Source organism: Schistocerca americana, chromosome X (assembly GCF_021461395.2).
Source record: "Schistocerca americana isolate TAMUIC-IGC-003095 chromosome X, iqSchAmer2.1, whole genome shotgun sequence".
NCBI lineage: Eukaryota > Metazoa > Arthropoda > Insecta > Orthoptera > Acrididae > Schistocerca > Schistocerca americana.
Window position 1 is genome coordinate 354,506,407 of NC_060130.1, and position 17,251 is coordinate 354,523,657.

Sequence of the window (17,251 nt, forward strand, 5' to 3'; positions counted from 1 at the left end):
AAGGACGAGTAACCTCAGCAGAACAAAGTTTGAAGCCCAGGAAGCTCTTGAGTAAATACCAAGAAATGCATCACAGCAACAAGGGCTAAAGTTACCGGGTTTCTCTGTAGTGAATTTTCCTATCAGATTTCCTTGGGGCTGTATTTTTATGTGTTACCTTTCGTGTTTGTGAGTATGTGAGCAGTCAGATTAGTCACATTACTTTATATATATATATATATATATATATATATATATATATATATATATAGAGAGAGAGAGAGAGAGAGAGAGAGAGAGAGAGAGAGAGAGAGAGAGAGAGAGAAATACTGTTGTCCAATAAGCCCCCCCGCCTCCCCCCGTTTGGTTAACTGGAATTGTACTGTACTGGTGTTACTCAAGAAAGAATACGCAGTTTTTGTTGCAAAATGGTTTTTATTTATTTAATTTGTGACGTGTTTCACTCTCACATGAGCATCATCAGACATGCGGGGGGAAATAGTAAGTTCCCTCAGTACAGTGTTGAGCGAGGAATCACATATAAAGTTACATTGCCAGTTAAATAAAGCAATTGTGAAACCATGAACTAAGTTGTGAAAAGAGCATAACCAAAGACAGTCACGGGCTAAAAACACTTGTGGACCACTGCCAAGTGTTCAGAAAGTCCTGCAATCACCAAAAATGGCAAGTCATGTAATAAAATTTACAGGACACATCCACCAGGTACAAACACTTGGGAACTACTAGCAAGAGTACAGTAAGTCCCGCAATCACCGAAAATGGCATGTTGTCCAATAAAATGTACGGGACACATGCACCTACAGAAATAAGAAAATGTTTCAAGGTGAAGAGCAGTAAATGGAACAAACATAAGAAACCATGTAAATAAAGTTAAAGGAACAAATATAGAGAGCTTATAGACCTTGGTTCACAGAGGATGTGCGTAATATAAAGAATAGAATCATGAGAGTCACATGTTACCTGTGTTTATGCGTATTCACTCCTTAGACAATGAAGGACAGGTTTGCAACACAGGCCAGGTGTATAAAGTGTCCTTATGACACATATTTATGGCTCCTACTACTAGTGACCGACACCATAGTAGGTGGCGCTGCCAGAAGGGAAGACAGAGAATGTGTTTACAGAGTAATGAGACACTTGGATCCATTAAATGAGATAAATAAAAACAAGGAAGCACAACTAAACCATACCAATGTATTAACCAAAGCCATGTCTGTGTAGACATTCATTTAAAAAGTAACATTGTAGCCTTGAAGTAACCCTTGTTTCTGTGATGCATTTCTTGGTATTTAATATAGAGCTTCCTGGGCTTCAGACTTTGTTCTGCTTAGGTTACTTGTCCTTCGTGATCAGACAGATAGTTTTTAGATTCTGTTACTTTATAGTTATCTGCCTATATGTTGGTGACAGTATAATCTATATAGAAACACTGTTTGTAATTATTCTAGTGTAGTCATTTGCTGTGTTATGCAAATTGTATGAGATCAGAAGTGAGCAGAGATCCTCTTTCAGACTTCCTTTGAAGAAACTTCATTATTGCTCTCAAGTGGGATTTTAGAGGTCACCTTCACATCTTCAGATGACATATCTTGCTTGGCAACACACCTTGAATAAAATTTCTTGCAGAAATAACTTATCCAGAGGGAATATTTTGCTCACCATAGAGTTCAGTATCATTCATGTCTTCCACCTTCAGGTTCTTATTAAATTCATATTCTACTGAGAATATCCTACTTTTATTTTGTACTAGCCTTGTAGGTTAAAGTAATGGTAAGGATGCCCACCCAACTGGCTGCGTGGTGTAACACGCTGCTTCCTGAGCAGGAAGGTGTGGCAGTCCTCGGCATGATCCGCCCAGTGGATTAGTGTCAAGGTCTGGCATGCTGGCCAGCCTGTGGACGGTTTTTAAGGCGGTTTTCCATCTACCTCAGCGAATGCAGGCTGGTTCCCCTTATTCCGCCTCTGCTACACTATGTTGGCAATTACTGCACAAACACCGTTTCCATGTATGTGTACACTATAATTACTCTACCATGCAAACATCTGGGGTTACACTTATCTGGTATCAGATGTTTCCGGGGGTTCCATGGGGGGCCGAACCACACAGTAACCCTGGGTTCGGTGTGGGGTGACGGTGGGGCAGCTGGACTGCTGTGGCCTGTTGTGGGATTGTGAACTGCTGAGTGCTGCAGTGGGATGAAGCCTCTCTCTCATTTCTAGATCCCCGGTTTAATACAATACAATGGCAAGGATTCCATTTGAGTAATTGGGGAGCTCCTATGCCAGATGTTTACTTCTCTGAAGGGAAAATTGCCTTCAAAATTATATTTACTGAAAAAGGGACTGTATTTTATAATTATGCAGCTGGAGCCAGCGAGTATCAAGTCAGTTTCCATTAACCTCGTTTACGCATTTTTTGGTTTGTGAGAAGTGTGCCCAAAGCTGAGGACGAGGCAAGGTAATTTTCAGTGATTTCATTTACTGTAAAGTGTAGTTTCTTTTCTTTGCATATGAAATCACATAGATCACATTATCTGAATGGACTGTATATTGATGGTGAGCGTTTTCTTTCTGTCAATTGTAAAACATCTTAAGTGGTAAAACTGACCAGCAATGAGAAATTTGTGATTTCCCCAAATTACCAGATCTTAGGGAAATAGGAGTAAAATAACATTAATATAAATGTTTTTGTCCCTCCACAAAAATTACTGTACAAATTAGTTATTCTTGTAGTTTTAGGAAACGAATAGTTTCTTGGCTCCATTAGATGACATTAGTTACGAGTAACTCTGCTGGGTAATGTAAATACAGTTTGAAGTGATTATTAAAAGTGTGACAATATGTGCAGGAATAGCTTTATCAACTTTACACTTGAATTTGTAAAGATTTTTGTGTGCCTTAGTCATCTCTGTTGTGACAGTTGCCTTGAACACTCTAAAATCATCTCACATGATAGAGTTAGTTTATTCACACCATCAGGAATCAGTTGAGATTTTTAGATTAATCATAATGGTACATATGATATAGTTTTGACAGTATCTTAATTTTTATTTGTTGTAAAAAAGTTACATTTATTCACAGGAAGAGGTATCCAAAACCCTCGCAATTTAATTTTTTCAATCATGATAAGAATACATGGCGTTCAGGAGGCAAAATTCTAAGTACTGCTGAAAGACTCATATAAAAATACAAACTATTCTAGCTTTCAGAAGTGCCTTTCTCCTCAGGATGAAAGAGGGGTAGGGTGGAAGACTAGAAAGGAAAGACACATTGCTCAAACGTTGAGTTGACCTATTGTGAGGACAAGGGAACAGGGTACATAGGAGTGAGTGGAGAGGTGTCAGAGAGAGAGAGAGAGAGAGAGAGAGAGAGAGAGAGAGAGAGAGAGAGAGAGAGAGAGAGAAGGATGTTGAAGATTGTACCCAGGGTAAGTACTATGCCAGCTTCAGTCCACCGATGGTAGAGGACCAAGTGATAAGTAAACAATGAGTAAGAAGAATAGAGGAATGAGAAGTGACATGAATAGTTCAACTAATAACAGAGGGAAAGTGGTAAATGGGACTTGGAAAATCCAAAAAAGTGATAGAGCTGTAAGATGAGACCAAAAAAAAATAAAATATAACACCATAAATTATTTAGTAAATAAATGAAGATATACAACTGTTAACAACAAATGTTAAGTTTGGGAGGGTTGCGGGAGTTGGGGATATGTCAGAGAGAAAATTCCCATCTCTGGACTTTAGAAAAACTGGCTGGGAAGATCCAAAGAGCCGAGCCTATGTGATATACCAAGCAGCCCAGTCACTCACACCATACTGTAGTGTGTGCTCAGCAGCTGTGTACTTGGTATCTCCAAGGTGGACAGGTCTTCTGTTGTCACTCATGTGCTCATCCAGTTTTGTGTTGGTCATTCCTATGCAAAGAGCAGTGCAGTGAGCAAGTTAGTTGGTAAACAATGTTAGTTCATCCACATATATTGTACTTCGATTAAAATAACTTCATTATTGAAATTTCAGTGAGTCAGGTGGTAGTGGCCGGCCAGTTGCTACTTGCTTGCTTTGTTGCCTGTTTTTTAGCTACATTCTGAACCTTGTAAGTCGCAGCTGGCTACTGCACTCCTGCAGCACTGCTAGCTGCCACTGTAATCTGTAATGTGACAGCAGTGGTTCCTAAAATTTTCTTCCATTACATATATAATTGAATATTGGGATAACCTGTTAGTCTGCTTCAAATATTGAATTCACAAATGCCCCTCTCTCTCTCTCTCTCTCTCTCTCTCTCTCTCTCTCTCTCTCTCTCTATCTCTCTCTCTCTCTCTATCTTCAAACTGCGTAGGGACTGAATTCATGTACTTGATTTTTTGGAAGTCTGTAAAGAAGCTATGCTTTAGAAATAAGATTAATTTGGTTGCAGTTGGGTGGTGGAAGAATTAAAGAACACATTCAGTTTTTAAAACGAGTTTTGACTTGTAACATTGAAATAGATTTCTAAATAGCAGAGCTCAAAGGTATGTGTGAGCAAGAACAATTACCAAATATTATAAAATATTATAAAGTTTTCCTTAGCCAATAGTATACTGCTGTCACATTCATATGCACTGTGGGACTGCAATAGGATTGAATTTATCTACTTTTGAAATTTTTAAAGCATGAAAAAGTTGATAACTTACATGAAGCTGGTTGTTTCTGTGCAACAACAAGACTATTTAACTCAAAAGTTCTTGCGTGTATGAACTACTTTGTCACTATGTGCCACAATGCAAGTATGGTAGTTATAATTGCATTTAGACCATATCATGAATAAAACCTTTCAAGGGTTGTCAAAGGTAGTGTAAGCTTTAATTTGTATGGTTCAGGAAATTTGTAAAAGTAGTTTGTTCATAAACAGTCACATAAAGGCCTTTTTTTTTTTTTAGTGAGCTTTCCTCTTTCTTGGTACTTTATTTAACTTAAGTCATTATTTACTGTGAGTGAAAATTGCCAGACTTGACATAGAATTAAGAGATCCGGGATATGGTGTGATGGGTGCTGCAGAGTTTTCCATTGGGGTAACTGTAGTGGCATGGGAATCGGGGGAGTAAATGAGGCTATTCAGTTGTTTTGCAAGATGTACACCGGACATAAGAAACAGAGGAATATGTGTGAGGTGGGTAGCATTGTGTAAAGATTTTGTGTGTGTGTGTGTGTGTGTGTGTGTGTGTGTGTGTGTGTGTGTGTGTGTGTGTGTATGTGTGTGTGGGGGGGGGGGGGTGTTACTGTCATGTGTGATGAAATACCAGTTGTTACAGGTGTTAGAGCAGAACATTTTTAGGTTAGGAAGGGCAGGAAAAAACAAAGTTTCAAGAAAGGTTATGATTAGAACACATAGTTTGAGGAATAAACTAAACAGCATACGTCTAGCATACTGCACCTGTACAAACAGGTTTTAGATGAAAATTGTCAATCACCACAAAAGTTTTTCCACTCAACAGTGTGTTGGTCAGTGTAAAATGTCAGCTGTCCTATTTGCATTAGACTATTGAAAGACTGAGATGTAAAATTAATGAAGTATTGGAAACTTCCTGCCATATTAAATCTGTGTGCGGGATCACATATAGTTTGTCTTCCTGAGAGTTCCAAAACAGTGCACACTCTGCTGCAGAGTGAAAGATTCAGGTTGGAAGTGAACTGCTTATTTGTGTTGTCAAGCCCAGTTTACATCATCTGCCACTGTGAAGGTTATTTCCTCACTAGTATAGACGTGCTAAGTGCTACAGGATGGAAAAGTGCCACTGTGGTTTAATAACAAAACACTGAAAATGCTGTGGAAACAGGGATTGTTGTACTTTGTTGTTTAAGGAACTCGGAAATGTTGACTGGTAAAAGCTAGTAGAACTTAGTCTGTCTATAAAAAGGGCGATGCACAAAGCATACAATTACTTTGACTTTGGTCCGTTAGCAAAGAAACTTGCCGAGAACCTAAGAAAATTTTGGACCTATGTAAAATCACTAAGCGGTCCAAGGGCTTCTATTGAACACTCGTTGATCAGTGTGGTGTGGCAATAGAAGGTAGAAAAAAATAAACTGAAGTTTTAAATTTCGTATTTGAAAACTCATTCATGCATGATGATACAGTCATTTGACTGTCGCACAGACTCCTGTGTAGAGGACACAGAACTTGGCATCCTTGCCATTGAGAAGCAAGTGAGAGATGAAAACAAATAAGTCGCCAGGTCCAGGTGGAATCCTAATTTGGTTTTCCAGAAATTACTGTTTGGCATTGGCCTCTTACTTAGCTTGGATTTGTCGTGATTCTCTCATGACAATGTAATTCAGATAAAACATGCTTTCTCAGTAATATTACTGTCAGTACTATTATTGGAACTCCTGGAAGGCATGGACAGCAAAATGTTCTTCAGGAGAATTCTTGTCCTTGTGCATGCAGGAAAAGGCATGTCATAAGTGATTTTTTTTCTTGAGTGCTTGATATTTGTTTATTGATGGACCTTTTCTCTCTCACATTCAAAAATGCAGTGAAGCAGAGGCATATAAAATGTTGGCAGGTGAAGAATGGTTAATACCATTAGAAGAACGTGATATATTTATAGCTATTCTGCATGTTAGGGGTGCTACTACATTCATAGAAATAGAAGTGCATCTTCTTTGGTCAAAGAAAAGGGGAATACAATTTTACAAGTCCGTGATGTCATTTAATTGATTCTGGGAAATTGTGCGACTCCTCAGGTTTTATTTGAGGTTGACACAGTCAGTGATGAAAAAAAATAACGAGTTTGCTCTCATGTCAAACGTATGGGAGATATTCATAGCAAATTGTCTAACCACGTACGTTCCTCACCAATATATTTGTGTCTATGAGCAGTTCTTCCATTCCAAGTGTGTAGATGTGTCACTCATTCCATGGGTTCAAAACAGGGCAAGTATGGCCAGAAATATTGGATGACTGTTAACAGAGATTCCAAATATACGGTAAATTCTTTCCGATATCTTGGTAAAGATTAAACTCGCCATGGTACTGATTTTTTTTAGGGAAGAATTTTGGGGGTCCATACCTAAATAAAGAAAAAAACATCATAGATGACAACTTCTACACCTCATTTTCACTAGCACAACATCTGAAAACAAACTGAACAAACTTTCTTGGTACAACAAACAAAATTAGAGAGGGAATGCTCAGTATCAAGGAAAGCCCGGAAGAAACAAGTATTCTCTGTTCCCTGCATCCAGATGTACAAATTGAAACTGAGGCGAAGTCAAAGCCTGATGTAGTGACATATGATAATGAAAGTATGAGTACATGTTGTTGACCAACTAACCCAAAAGTGCTCAAGTAAAGCTGATTGCAGAAGTTGGCCTGTTTATATTTTTACAATATTCTAAATTGACCAGGCATCAATGCTTGGATAATCTACAGAAAAGTAGCAAACACCAAAATAGAGGTGGAGAATTCAGTTTCAAGCTTGTAGATCATGCTGAAGACTATACACAAAGCAGTGTCACAGCTCTAGGCATTCACATTGAATTAGATTAGATTAGATTTACTTTCATTCCAATTGATCCGTAGTGAGGAGGTCCTCCAGGATGTGGAACATGTCAGAAAAAACAACAATAAATGACAAATATTTACAACTTAAACAAATAAGTTAATGTACCATTCCACATCATTTTTTAATGAACACTATATGAGAGAATCATTTTACAAATACTAATGCACTGAATTTAAAAGTTTTTTTTTTTTATCAATAAGGTAATAAGCATGTAATACAATACTATAATACTTATTTACAATGAACACATTACTGCACTGAAATGGTGCAGAAGATAGATTGTACTCACACACACACACACACACACACACACACACACACACACACACACACTTATTTACAATGAACACATTACTGCACTGAAATTGTGCAGAAATCAGTTGGTTCTACTGAGAAATTAATCAATGGAGTAGAAGGAGTTGGCCACCAATAAATCTTTTAGGCTTCTCTTAAACTGAATTTCATTGGTTGTTAAGCTTTTTATGGAATCCGCTGCCACCTGTGCCAGGTGTAAAAAATCTTACAGAGAGGGGTACAGTTCATACAAATGTGCGCTGTATGACAAACTAGTTTGGAAGGAATGTGTTGTTACAGTTCCCTATGTTTGAGGAGATTGCAAAGATCATTCAACAGATAATCATGATATGTAAGTGCATGTAAGAACATATTTACTTAAACATACTGTAATGTTTACCTTTAGATAATGAGTATCAAAGTGTGGACCTAAATTGGACTATAGTGACATACTGATAATATACTATCTGTTCTTGTTTACCTGTAGGAAATGTCATTTTGCGGCGAAAACTTTTTGACTTTGCTGTAATTTTTTTTTAATAATCCAAGATTTCTTCTTGATATTACAAATAGTTTTCAAGTATTTGCACATTTAAGTTCTTTTGGACAAAAATTAAGAAAATATTCAATTTTTATTTTGTTATCTGAAAATATTTTAAAATAAATTGTAAGTACCTAGTGTCACTGTACTTCATATTCAGAATTAAAATAAAATAAGATTCGATTAGAGTGACTATTTGCTGCAGAAAAACTAATCCCCTACAATATAAAGATGAAGAACAAGTTGTATGTGTGTTGAGTAGAGAGGGGAAATTTTTGTCCCATTAGTGTATTTAGGGAGTTAATAAAATTCATTGGTTCCAATGTTGGGGTATTTTAGAAAAATGGAAGGGAAAAATTAGTAAATTCTGTGTTGTATAAATCATTTGCACAATGTGTCAAAATTACATGGATCAGATCACATTACATGACACATGTACATTTGTTTGTGTGTATGGCTATGTAATAGCCATCTACAAAATACTGAATACCATAATGCCTTAAATTTAATAACAAAATAAAATGGAACCTCAGAATTAAGTGGTTTTTGGCTACTTATGCTGCACATATTACTCATTATCCATAATGTAAATTTAACAACATATTTGTCTTCTACTCTGCAAATGTGACTCGTATTTAATGAAAAATTCATCCACAGACTAGGAGATGTCAAGGAGAAACTTTTTCAGATACAGTGTAAGTAACAACTGGTTAAATGGTAGAACAATTTGCATCCACACATTGCACAACTTTATGCACCATTGACAACTTTAATTGCAAGTAATATATGTAATTTTTTCTTCTATTTTTGTAGTTGTACGTTGATATTCATTTGAAATTGTGATGGATCCTTGCTAACAAATATATACTGTATGAGGGCAGGACAGTGGCCAGCCATGGCCTTGATGAAGGAACCAACCCAGTATTTGCCTTGAATGATTTAAGAGAACCTAAATCAGGATGTCCAGAGAGAGCAAACAACTTCCTCCTAAATATGAAATCAGCATCTTAACAGCTGCAGTGCCTCATTTCCTTTTGTACAGCTTTCTTTTTATTATACACAACTCACACAAAGTATCTTATATTATAAAATACAGTTTTGCATGCACACACTATGGTCATCCGCTGGTGAGACCTGGGCCATGAACACTGGTTTGTTTTTCCCATGTGCTGTTTGAGAGCAGAACAGTAGAGAAATGTGAATGCAGTGTGATGAGTCCTATACCAAGCACTTCAGTGTGAACTGTAGAATAGTCATGTAGATGCAATAAATGTCTCAATGTCGTCCCTTCAGTCTGTCTGGAAAACTTAGTCAGCATTGCCACTGATGAGTTAGGTGTTGAGCTCAGGAAAATAACAAGACATTACTATCATGCACTATTGACCATGACACATTAAACATGTAAAACATTACATTGCAATTCTGTATTGTTATTAGGCATGTTGTCATAGTAGTCCCCTTTCATTATTCACCGCCTACTCTGAGAAGTGATCCAATTGTGTAGCACGAGTTACTTATGAGCGTTTTAGCTACCTTTTTAACAAGTCAGTTTTATTTGTATTAGGAGACCAAAGATTATTTGATTATATCTTCAGGTTATCCGTGAAAAGCACATAGTTTGGTAAAATGTTTCAAATTTTTAAGCAGGTAATTTAACCTATTATAGAATTATTGCTTGCTACATACACCAGATGGTCTCAGTATGACATCAAAGTCTCAGTTGCTGTCGCATTATTGTATGTGTTTGCTCTTTTGATTCTGTTGGAGTTGCAGTGTAACATAATATAATGATGTCGTTATATGACATACACGATGCAACGGATCTGGATAATTACAGTTCAGTTTTACTAATATTTTTGTTTCATTTCATTGGACAGTTTATTATTCAGTTTCATTCCCTGATAGAAAATGCTGGTTTGAGTTTTTGTTCATTCTTCCATGGTAAACATAAGTCCAAATTGACTCTTGTTCCATGATTATGTGTAGAGCTATTAGTGGAAGAGCTATTAGTGAAATACTTATTAATATTTTTCCTGACATGCACAACAGATTGATAGATGTACTTACTTGGTGCAGTAAGGGTACTCAGTTTTTTAAATAGTTGTTCACAGTGAGCCTGACTAATACTTGTAGTTATTATTCTTAGGACTCTTTCCTGCAGTTTAAAAATTCTGATGATGTTGTGTCCCTTCGATTCCCAGAAAAGAATCCATAGCTAAGAATTCACTGTAGAAATAATGTCACTACAAGACAGTGACTGATACAAATGATGATAAAACCCTAAGAGCATAATGTGCTGATAACATTCTTTGTGCCAGTATATTTGTGTGTTCATTCTGTGTTAATTGACAATCAATATTCATCCTCAAAAACTGTGTGTTCATTACACAATCTGTAGAGTTATCATCTACGTTTTATATGACAGAATTCTGTTCACTCTTTATGCTGAAGTTTTTACTGTTCGTTCTGTGAATGTTCAACATTACGTTGTTACATACTGCCCAATGGGAAACACCCTTGCTGGAAAGTCATTGATATGCTATATATTAAAAACAGAATTGGACCCAATACACTGCACTGAGAAATATCATATGTTTGTCTGACAACTATTTTGTTAAAAAATTTATCAGCAGCAGATTTGCGAACTCTCCATTTCCCACCCCATTTTTTGTAGTAACACTGGAATCACTCATTTCCTCTACTCTTTTACACTTTAAAAAAAATCAAGCTGATGTGAAAACAATACAAATTTTTGCAGCAAACACTCTAAAGCTTTATGTAATTTGAACAATTTGTATTGAAAGTTGATACACAAATGTATTTTGAGAAACGATGTTCAGATTCTCATTGCTTTAATATGTTCGTCATTAAAGGGCTCATCTGCTACAGCAAATACCTATGTATCTTATTCGCTGTGCAGAATTAAGAAATGATGCTAATAGTTTACATTTTTCTTGCAGATATCCAGTAGTTACTTCTGTCGAGACATCATATTCAGGTAAATATCTGCACATAACATTTTTTTGCAAGCACTTTAGAAATAAGCTTGGGGAAGAGAGTGAATATTTGTTGATTTAAAAGGAACAAATCAATATAATGCTCGATGTTCTTATCTTTATCTGTTACTATAGGTTATCCGTCTTGAGCTGACTGCAATTTAATGAAAAAGAATTACACCAGACACATTTTGCTTTTATTTTATGAAGCATCTTCTGTGGTTATTCTGCAAATTGGATACATACATTTGTACATTTTTAAAAAACCGTATTTTCTTTACAAAGTTGATCTGCAAGTTACGTGTGGTGTTCCTTTACATATTCTCTTCCTTCCCTCCTTGCTAGCATTTCCCATTTACACGTGGCAGTTTTTGCAGTTCTGCAATATTTCCTGCACTCCATTACTTACTTAGCCTTTCACTTTCTTAAACTGTTTCTCATTCCGCACTGCCACAGTGTTTATGCATGTCTGTTTTCGTTCATGCTGTAAGTGTTGCCAACCTGTGAACACCCCCCCCCCCCCCCCCCCCCCCCCCCCCCGCTCTCTCTCTCTCTCTGTCTGTCTGTCTGTGTGTGTGTGTGTGTGTGTGTGTGAGACCAAGTGCAAGTGTGAAATGAAGCCTTTCAATGCCAACGGCTGCTAGCAAAGAGGGAAGGAGAAGAATATGTAAAGAAACACTGTAAGTAACTTACAGAGCAATGTTATAAAGAAAATGCTATTTTTAACATAAAACGATAAATGTACAAACATATGTATCCATTTTGCAAAATAACCACAGAAGATGCTTTATAAATAAAAGCAAAACACATCTGCTGGAATTCTTTTTAATTCAATTTTGGTTAGCTCAAGATGGATAACCTATAGTAACAGATTTTAACAGCTGCTGCGGAAGATGGCCATGCAAACAAACATATTTTTACCTTTCCATAATGAGAGTTCTTGTTTATTTACACTTAATTACTAAATGTCTAAATCAATGTTTATTTCATACTTTTGTACCAAACTTACCTGCTTGTTTCTTTATTCATTGTTGTATCCAAACTCAAATTTGTTCAGCATCCATAAACTGATGATCTTACTTTTGTTAAGGTGGTGTTGGTTCGTATTATATGACTATCTCAATTTACCTTTTGTGTAGATTCTGTAAATACTTTCTGACAATTTGTTTGTAGGGGGTCACAACCTATTCCTTCACTTATTGTCACTCACCTGAGCTAGTGCTCGTTAAATAAAGGGATATCAGTAGGTGTTGAACCATAACAGAAAAGATGTTTATACAGTGTTCATCACTTTGCTTGAGTCCACCAAAATTGCTGTTCTCTCCATTGAATTGCAGAGTTATTTCTGTGGTGTCATCAGGAACTTATTCAATTAGTCAAGAAATTTATATCCAGGAAATGTAAAATGAGTGTTTCCCTTGAAGTTGACAGATCCAGTAACTACATACTGTTTGTCATGGAGATTGTCAATGAACTCGATGAGGACTGGAGAAAATGTAGTGCAACCAGTTAAAAAAATAAAAATAAATAAATAAATAAGGAAAATGATTTATGAGGAGTTGATAAAAACAGATGTTTACATTCTGGCGTTAAATATGCCACTGCTCACAGTGCACCACAAAGATGGTTTTGTATGTCTCATGTTAAAGTTTTACACAGTTAACTCAATAGTTTTGAGAATCATGCTGCCACAAGTGAAAAGAAAAAGTGACGAATTAATGCAATCCCAACAGTAGCATTCTTGTGCTGTTGGATTTCTAGCATACCTTTCTGAAATCTTACTAGTGCAGGTAAATTGTACTGTAGTCAGTCTTGAATGAAGGTATTCAGATTTAGGCTTATTCTGTGCACCCGATGTCACGTATTCTCTGACAGCCAATGATTGTTCAGTAGTTTTTGGAGTGCTCTACTGTGGATATTGTAGCCAGTACGAGCAATGACTGTGCTTATCTTTTTTGCTGCCTGCAACCCCCTTAAAATAAGCTTAAGAGCTGTTTGATGTCTGCACCTCTATGTGCCTACTGCACCTGTCAATTGGAAACTGCAATGCTGCAATCCCCATACCCCTGTCCGTGCCTCTACCTGTGTGGACTGCCTTCATTTGTGAATCTGACTATGGTAGAAACAACTGCCTTTGCAAATTCCAGTGCTAAAACACTTCTTACTTCAAAATCTAGCCACTTCTTGCCACTAGGCAGGGAGAAATGAATCGGTATGTTTACGAGTTTTAGTCAGAGTAGCAATTGGGCTATAATTGTAAGATATTCTCTGACAAGTCAGAATGATCCCTTTATATATTATAAGGATCATCGAGAATGTCTTAGAGAACTGTCCAATTCCTTGAATGTGTACAACAAAGGGTGAAAATTTCGTACACTCCAGATAAATTAGTCCTCGCACTTCTGTCTGTAATTGTGCGCGATTTGTGGATTGGTCCAAGATAGGTGATGGTAGCCACAGAGATCAGTCCACTGAAGGCTCAAACCAGAGAGTAACATGGGCTATGTGAATGGTGTAAGAGTTCATTTCCAATCTTTTTGGTGGTATCAGTTTTGCTGGCCTCGTGTGTAGTGTGGCGATTCAGTGTGCTGATTGTCGATGGAGAGGCTGGTGACGGCTGGGACACTGCCTGGGATATACTCAGTCACTGCTGGGGCTGCTGTGCATAAGTGATATTCTGTTTGTGCACACAAGATACATGTGCTGGGAATTATTGCAGTAGTTGTTCATGACATATGCGTAATTTAGGTGCCTGTGAGTTGAGATTTTCCAGGATTTCTGTTTCTTCATCCTGTGCGGAGAATAAGTTAGTAAACAATTGCAAAGCATTTCTTTGTATATGGCAGATGTCCTCTGCTAGTCCAACCTGATGCATGTGTAAACTAATTCATTTGAGCACTAATCTGGTGTCGGCTGTAAAAATATTTCTTGAAAGCAGTATCTCTATTGTTAAGCTATGCTTACTCAGTAGCTTACAAATTGATGACAACCATTTGGTTTATTTAGAAGTGAGCCAATGAAGTCAGTATACTTAATTTTTCGATGCAGTTTTACTCAGTAATTTGTATGATTTGACTTTTTTCTACAATGACTAACAAATTTTGTAATAAAAGCAAACTGCATTTTTGTATTTTGGGAAGTGTCCAACTTCACATTACGTATATTAAGACTTAAATTTCTGCATCACAAAGATATTTTGTCAAGATTTGACCAAATACTTCTGTAGTTCTTGTAATAACACCATCAAAGTGTGTGACACAGCAACTAATACGATCTGCCAGCCATTAATACGTCAAATATACTGAAATAATACTCGAAATTCCCTTAAATATTTCTGAAATTACTTCTGTCAGTTTATCAAGAAGTTTACATTTGGGCCATTCCATGTCAATTCATCCAGGCCCTGACACCCATTATCTAGTTGTGAACTGAGATTTTGTGTACTACTTTTGTATCTAATATCACGAACTTTTTCCAATTTTTATTGCTTTATAGACATTCTGTTGGTAACAATTGCTGAAAGTTTGATGCAATGTGTTACTTTCAAGCAAACTTGAAAATTGGCTGCAGTTATTAAACAGAAAATGGTATGCTGACAGCTTTTTCCCTGAATATTCTTTTGGACATGTAGTATCTGAAAACATGTTAGAATTGTCCAATTAAATTTTTGTAAATTAATTTTATTGTTAAATTGTAAAAAAATATTTTGGACACTGCCCCCCCCCCCCCTCTGGAAAACACTGAAAAAATTAGAAAGTGGTCCACAAATAATAAAGTTTCATCACACAAAAGATCAGTTTTGAGAATTGACTCATACAGGGCTATTACATATGATTGAAGCGATTTCGTAAATTCACTGTAGCTCCATTCATTCACATATGGTCACGACACACTACAGATACGTAGAAAAACTCACAAAGTTTTATTCGGCTGAAGCTGCACTTCAGGTTTCTGCCGCCAGAGCGCTCGAGAGCGCAGCGAGACAAAATGGCGACAGCAGCCGAGAAAGCATATGTCGTGCTTGAAATGCACTCACATTAGTCAGTCATAACAGTGCAACGACACTTCAGGACGAAGTTCAACAAAGATCCACCAACTGCTAATTCCATTCGGCGATCGTATGCGCAGTTTAAAGCTTCTGGATGCCTCTGTAAGGGGAAATGGACGGCTCGGCCTGCAGTGAACGAAGAAACGGTTGAAAGCGTGCGGGCAAGTTTCACGCGTAGCCCGCAGAAGTCGAAGAACAAAGCAAGCAGGGAGCTAAACGTACCACAGCCGACGGTTTGGAAAATCTTACGGAAAAGGCTAAAGCAGAAGCCTTACCGTTTACAATTGCTACAAGTCCTGACACCCGATGACAAAGTCAAACGCTTTGAATTTTCGGCGCGGTTGCAACAGCTCATGGAAGAAGATGCGTTCAGTGCGAAACTTGTTTTCAGTAATGAAGCAACATTTTTTCTTAATGGTGAAGTGAACAGACACAATGTGTGAATCTGGGTGGTAGAGAATCCTCACGCATTCGTGCAGCAAATTCGCAATTCACCAAAAGTTAACGTGTTTTGTGCAATCTCACAGTTTAAAGTTTACGGCCCCTTTTTCTTCTGTGAAAAAAATGTTACAGGACACGTGTATCCGTACATGCTGGAAAATTGGCTCATGCCACAACTGGAGACCAACAGTGCTGACTTCATCTTTCAACAGGATGGTGCTCCACCGCACTTCCATCATGATGTTCGGCATTTCTTAAACAGGAGATTGGAAAACCGATGGATCGGTCGTGGTGGAGATCATGATCAGCAATTCATGTCATGGCCTCCACGCTCTCCCGACTTAACCCCATGCGATTTCTTTCTGTGGGGTTATGTGAAAGATTCAGTGTTTAAACCTCCTCTACCAAGAAACGTGCCAGAACTGCGAGCTCGCATCAACGATGCTTTCGAACTCATTGATGAGGACATGCTGCGCCGAGTGTGGGAGGAACTTGATTATCGGCTTGATGTCTGCCGAATCACTAAAGGGGCACATATCAAACATTTGTGAATGCCTAAAAAAACTTTTTGAGTTTTTGTATGCGTGTGCAAAACATTGTGAAAATATCTCAAATAATAAAGTTATTGTAGAGCTGTGAAATTGCTTCAATCATTTGTAATAACCCTGTACATAGGTTTTTGTTTATAATATTTAAGCATTTTTTCAAAAGCCAATATTGTCAACACCGCACAAAATGCTGGTGCTGCAATATGCATTACAGTTGATTCGGAACTACACGTGACAAGATACTTTCATGCTTAGATAATATTTTTTTGTATAAGTTCCACTTTTCTTCCACCAACTTTGAGGATGCTTTGCTCAGAGAATAAGTACGGCCTGTTGCTGTGGTGATACCAACTTCACACAGAATATTAGAGAAAGAAACATCACAAACATCATTATCAGGCCAATAGAAGGATGGGGATGATCCTTGAGGATGCATGAATCTTGCTGTAACATCTCCTTCTTCACAATTCACCTTCTCAACAATTCCCAAATACCAAGAAGAGTCATATGCACATGCAACATAGCATTTGGGCTACACAGTGCAGTCTGGCATTAGTGGCGGAAGTGCATCTGAGAAATCATGCGCGATACTAAAATATGTATCATAGCTCAGCCCTTTTGCTCCAATCTTAGTTCGTGATATTGGTACAATGTGATGCATAGATCGTGTTTCAGGAATTGTTTTTGCACTTGTGAAGTGCTGAGAAAGATAATGTCTGACTTGTACCATTTCATCATTTGAAACAGATAACTGAAGTGCTTTGCAGGTTTTTGCAACAGAATTCAAATAACTGTGAAGCTGTAAGTATTTGATCTTTATAAACTTTTTGCAAACTTGTT

General features: G+C 37.3%; 1 protein-coding gene across 3 annotated transcripts in view; it reads left to right on the forward strand.

The window, feature by feature from the left end:
* The window catches only part of LOC124556546, a 239,471-nt gene that overhangs the window by 47,388 nt on the left and 174,832 nt on the right, over positions 1-17,251 (forward strand). For all 3 annotated transcript variants that reach the window (XM_047130500.1, XM_047130501.1, XM_047130502.1), the window contains exon 2: positions 11,339-11,376. In XM_047130500.1, coding sequence (XP_046986456.1) covers positions 11,339-11,376 — 38 coding nt within the window. The remainder of the gene's footprint in view (positions 1-11,338; positions 11,377-17,251) is intronic.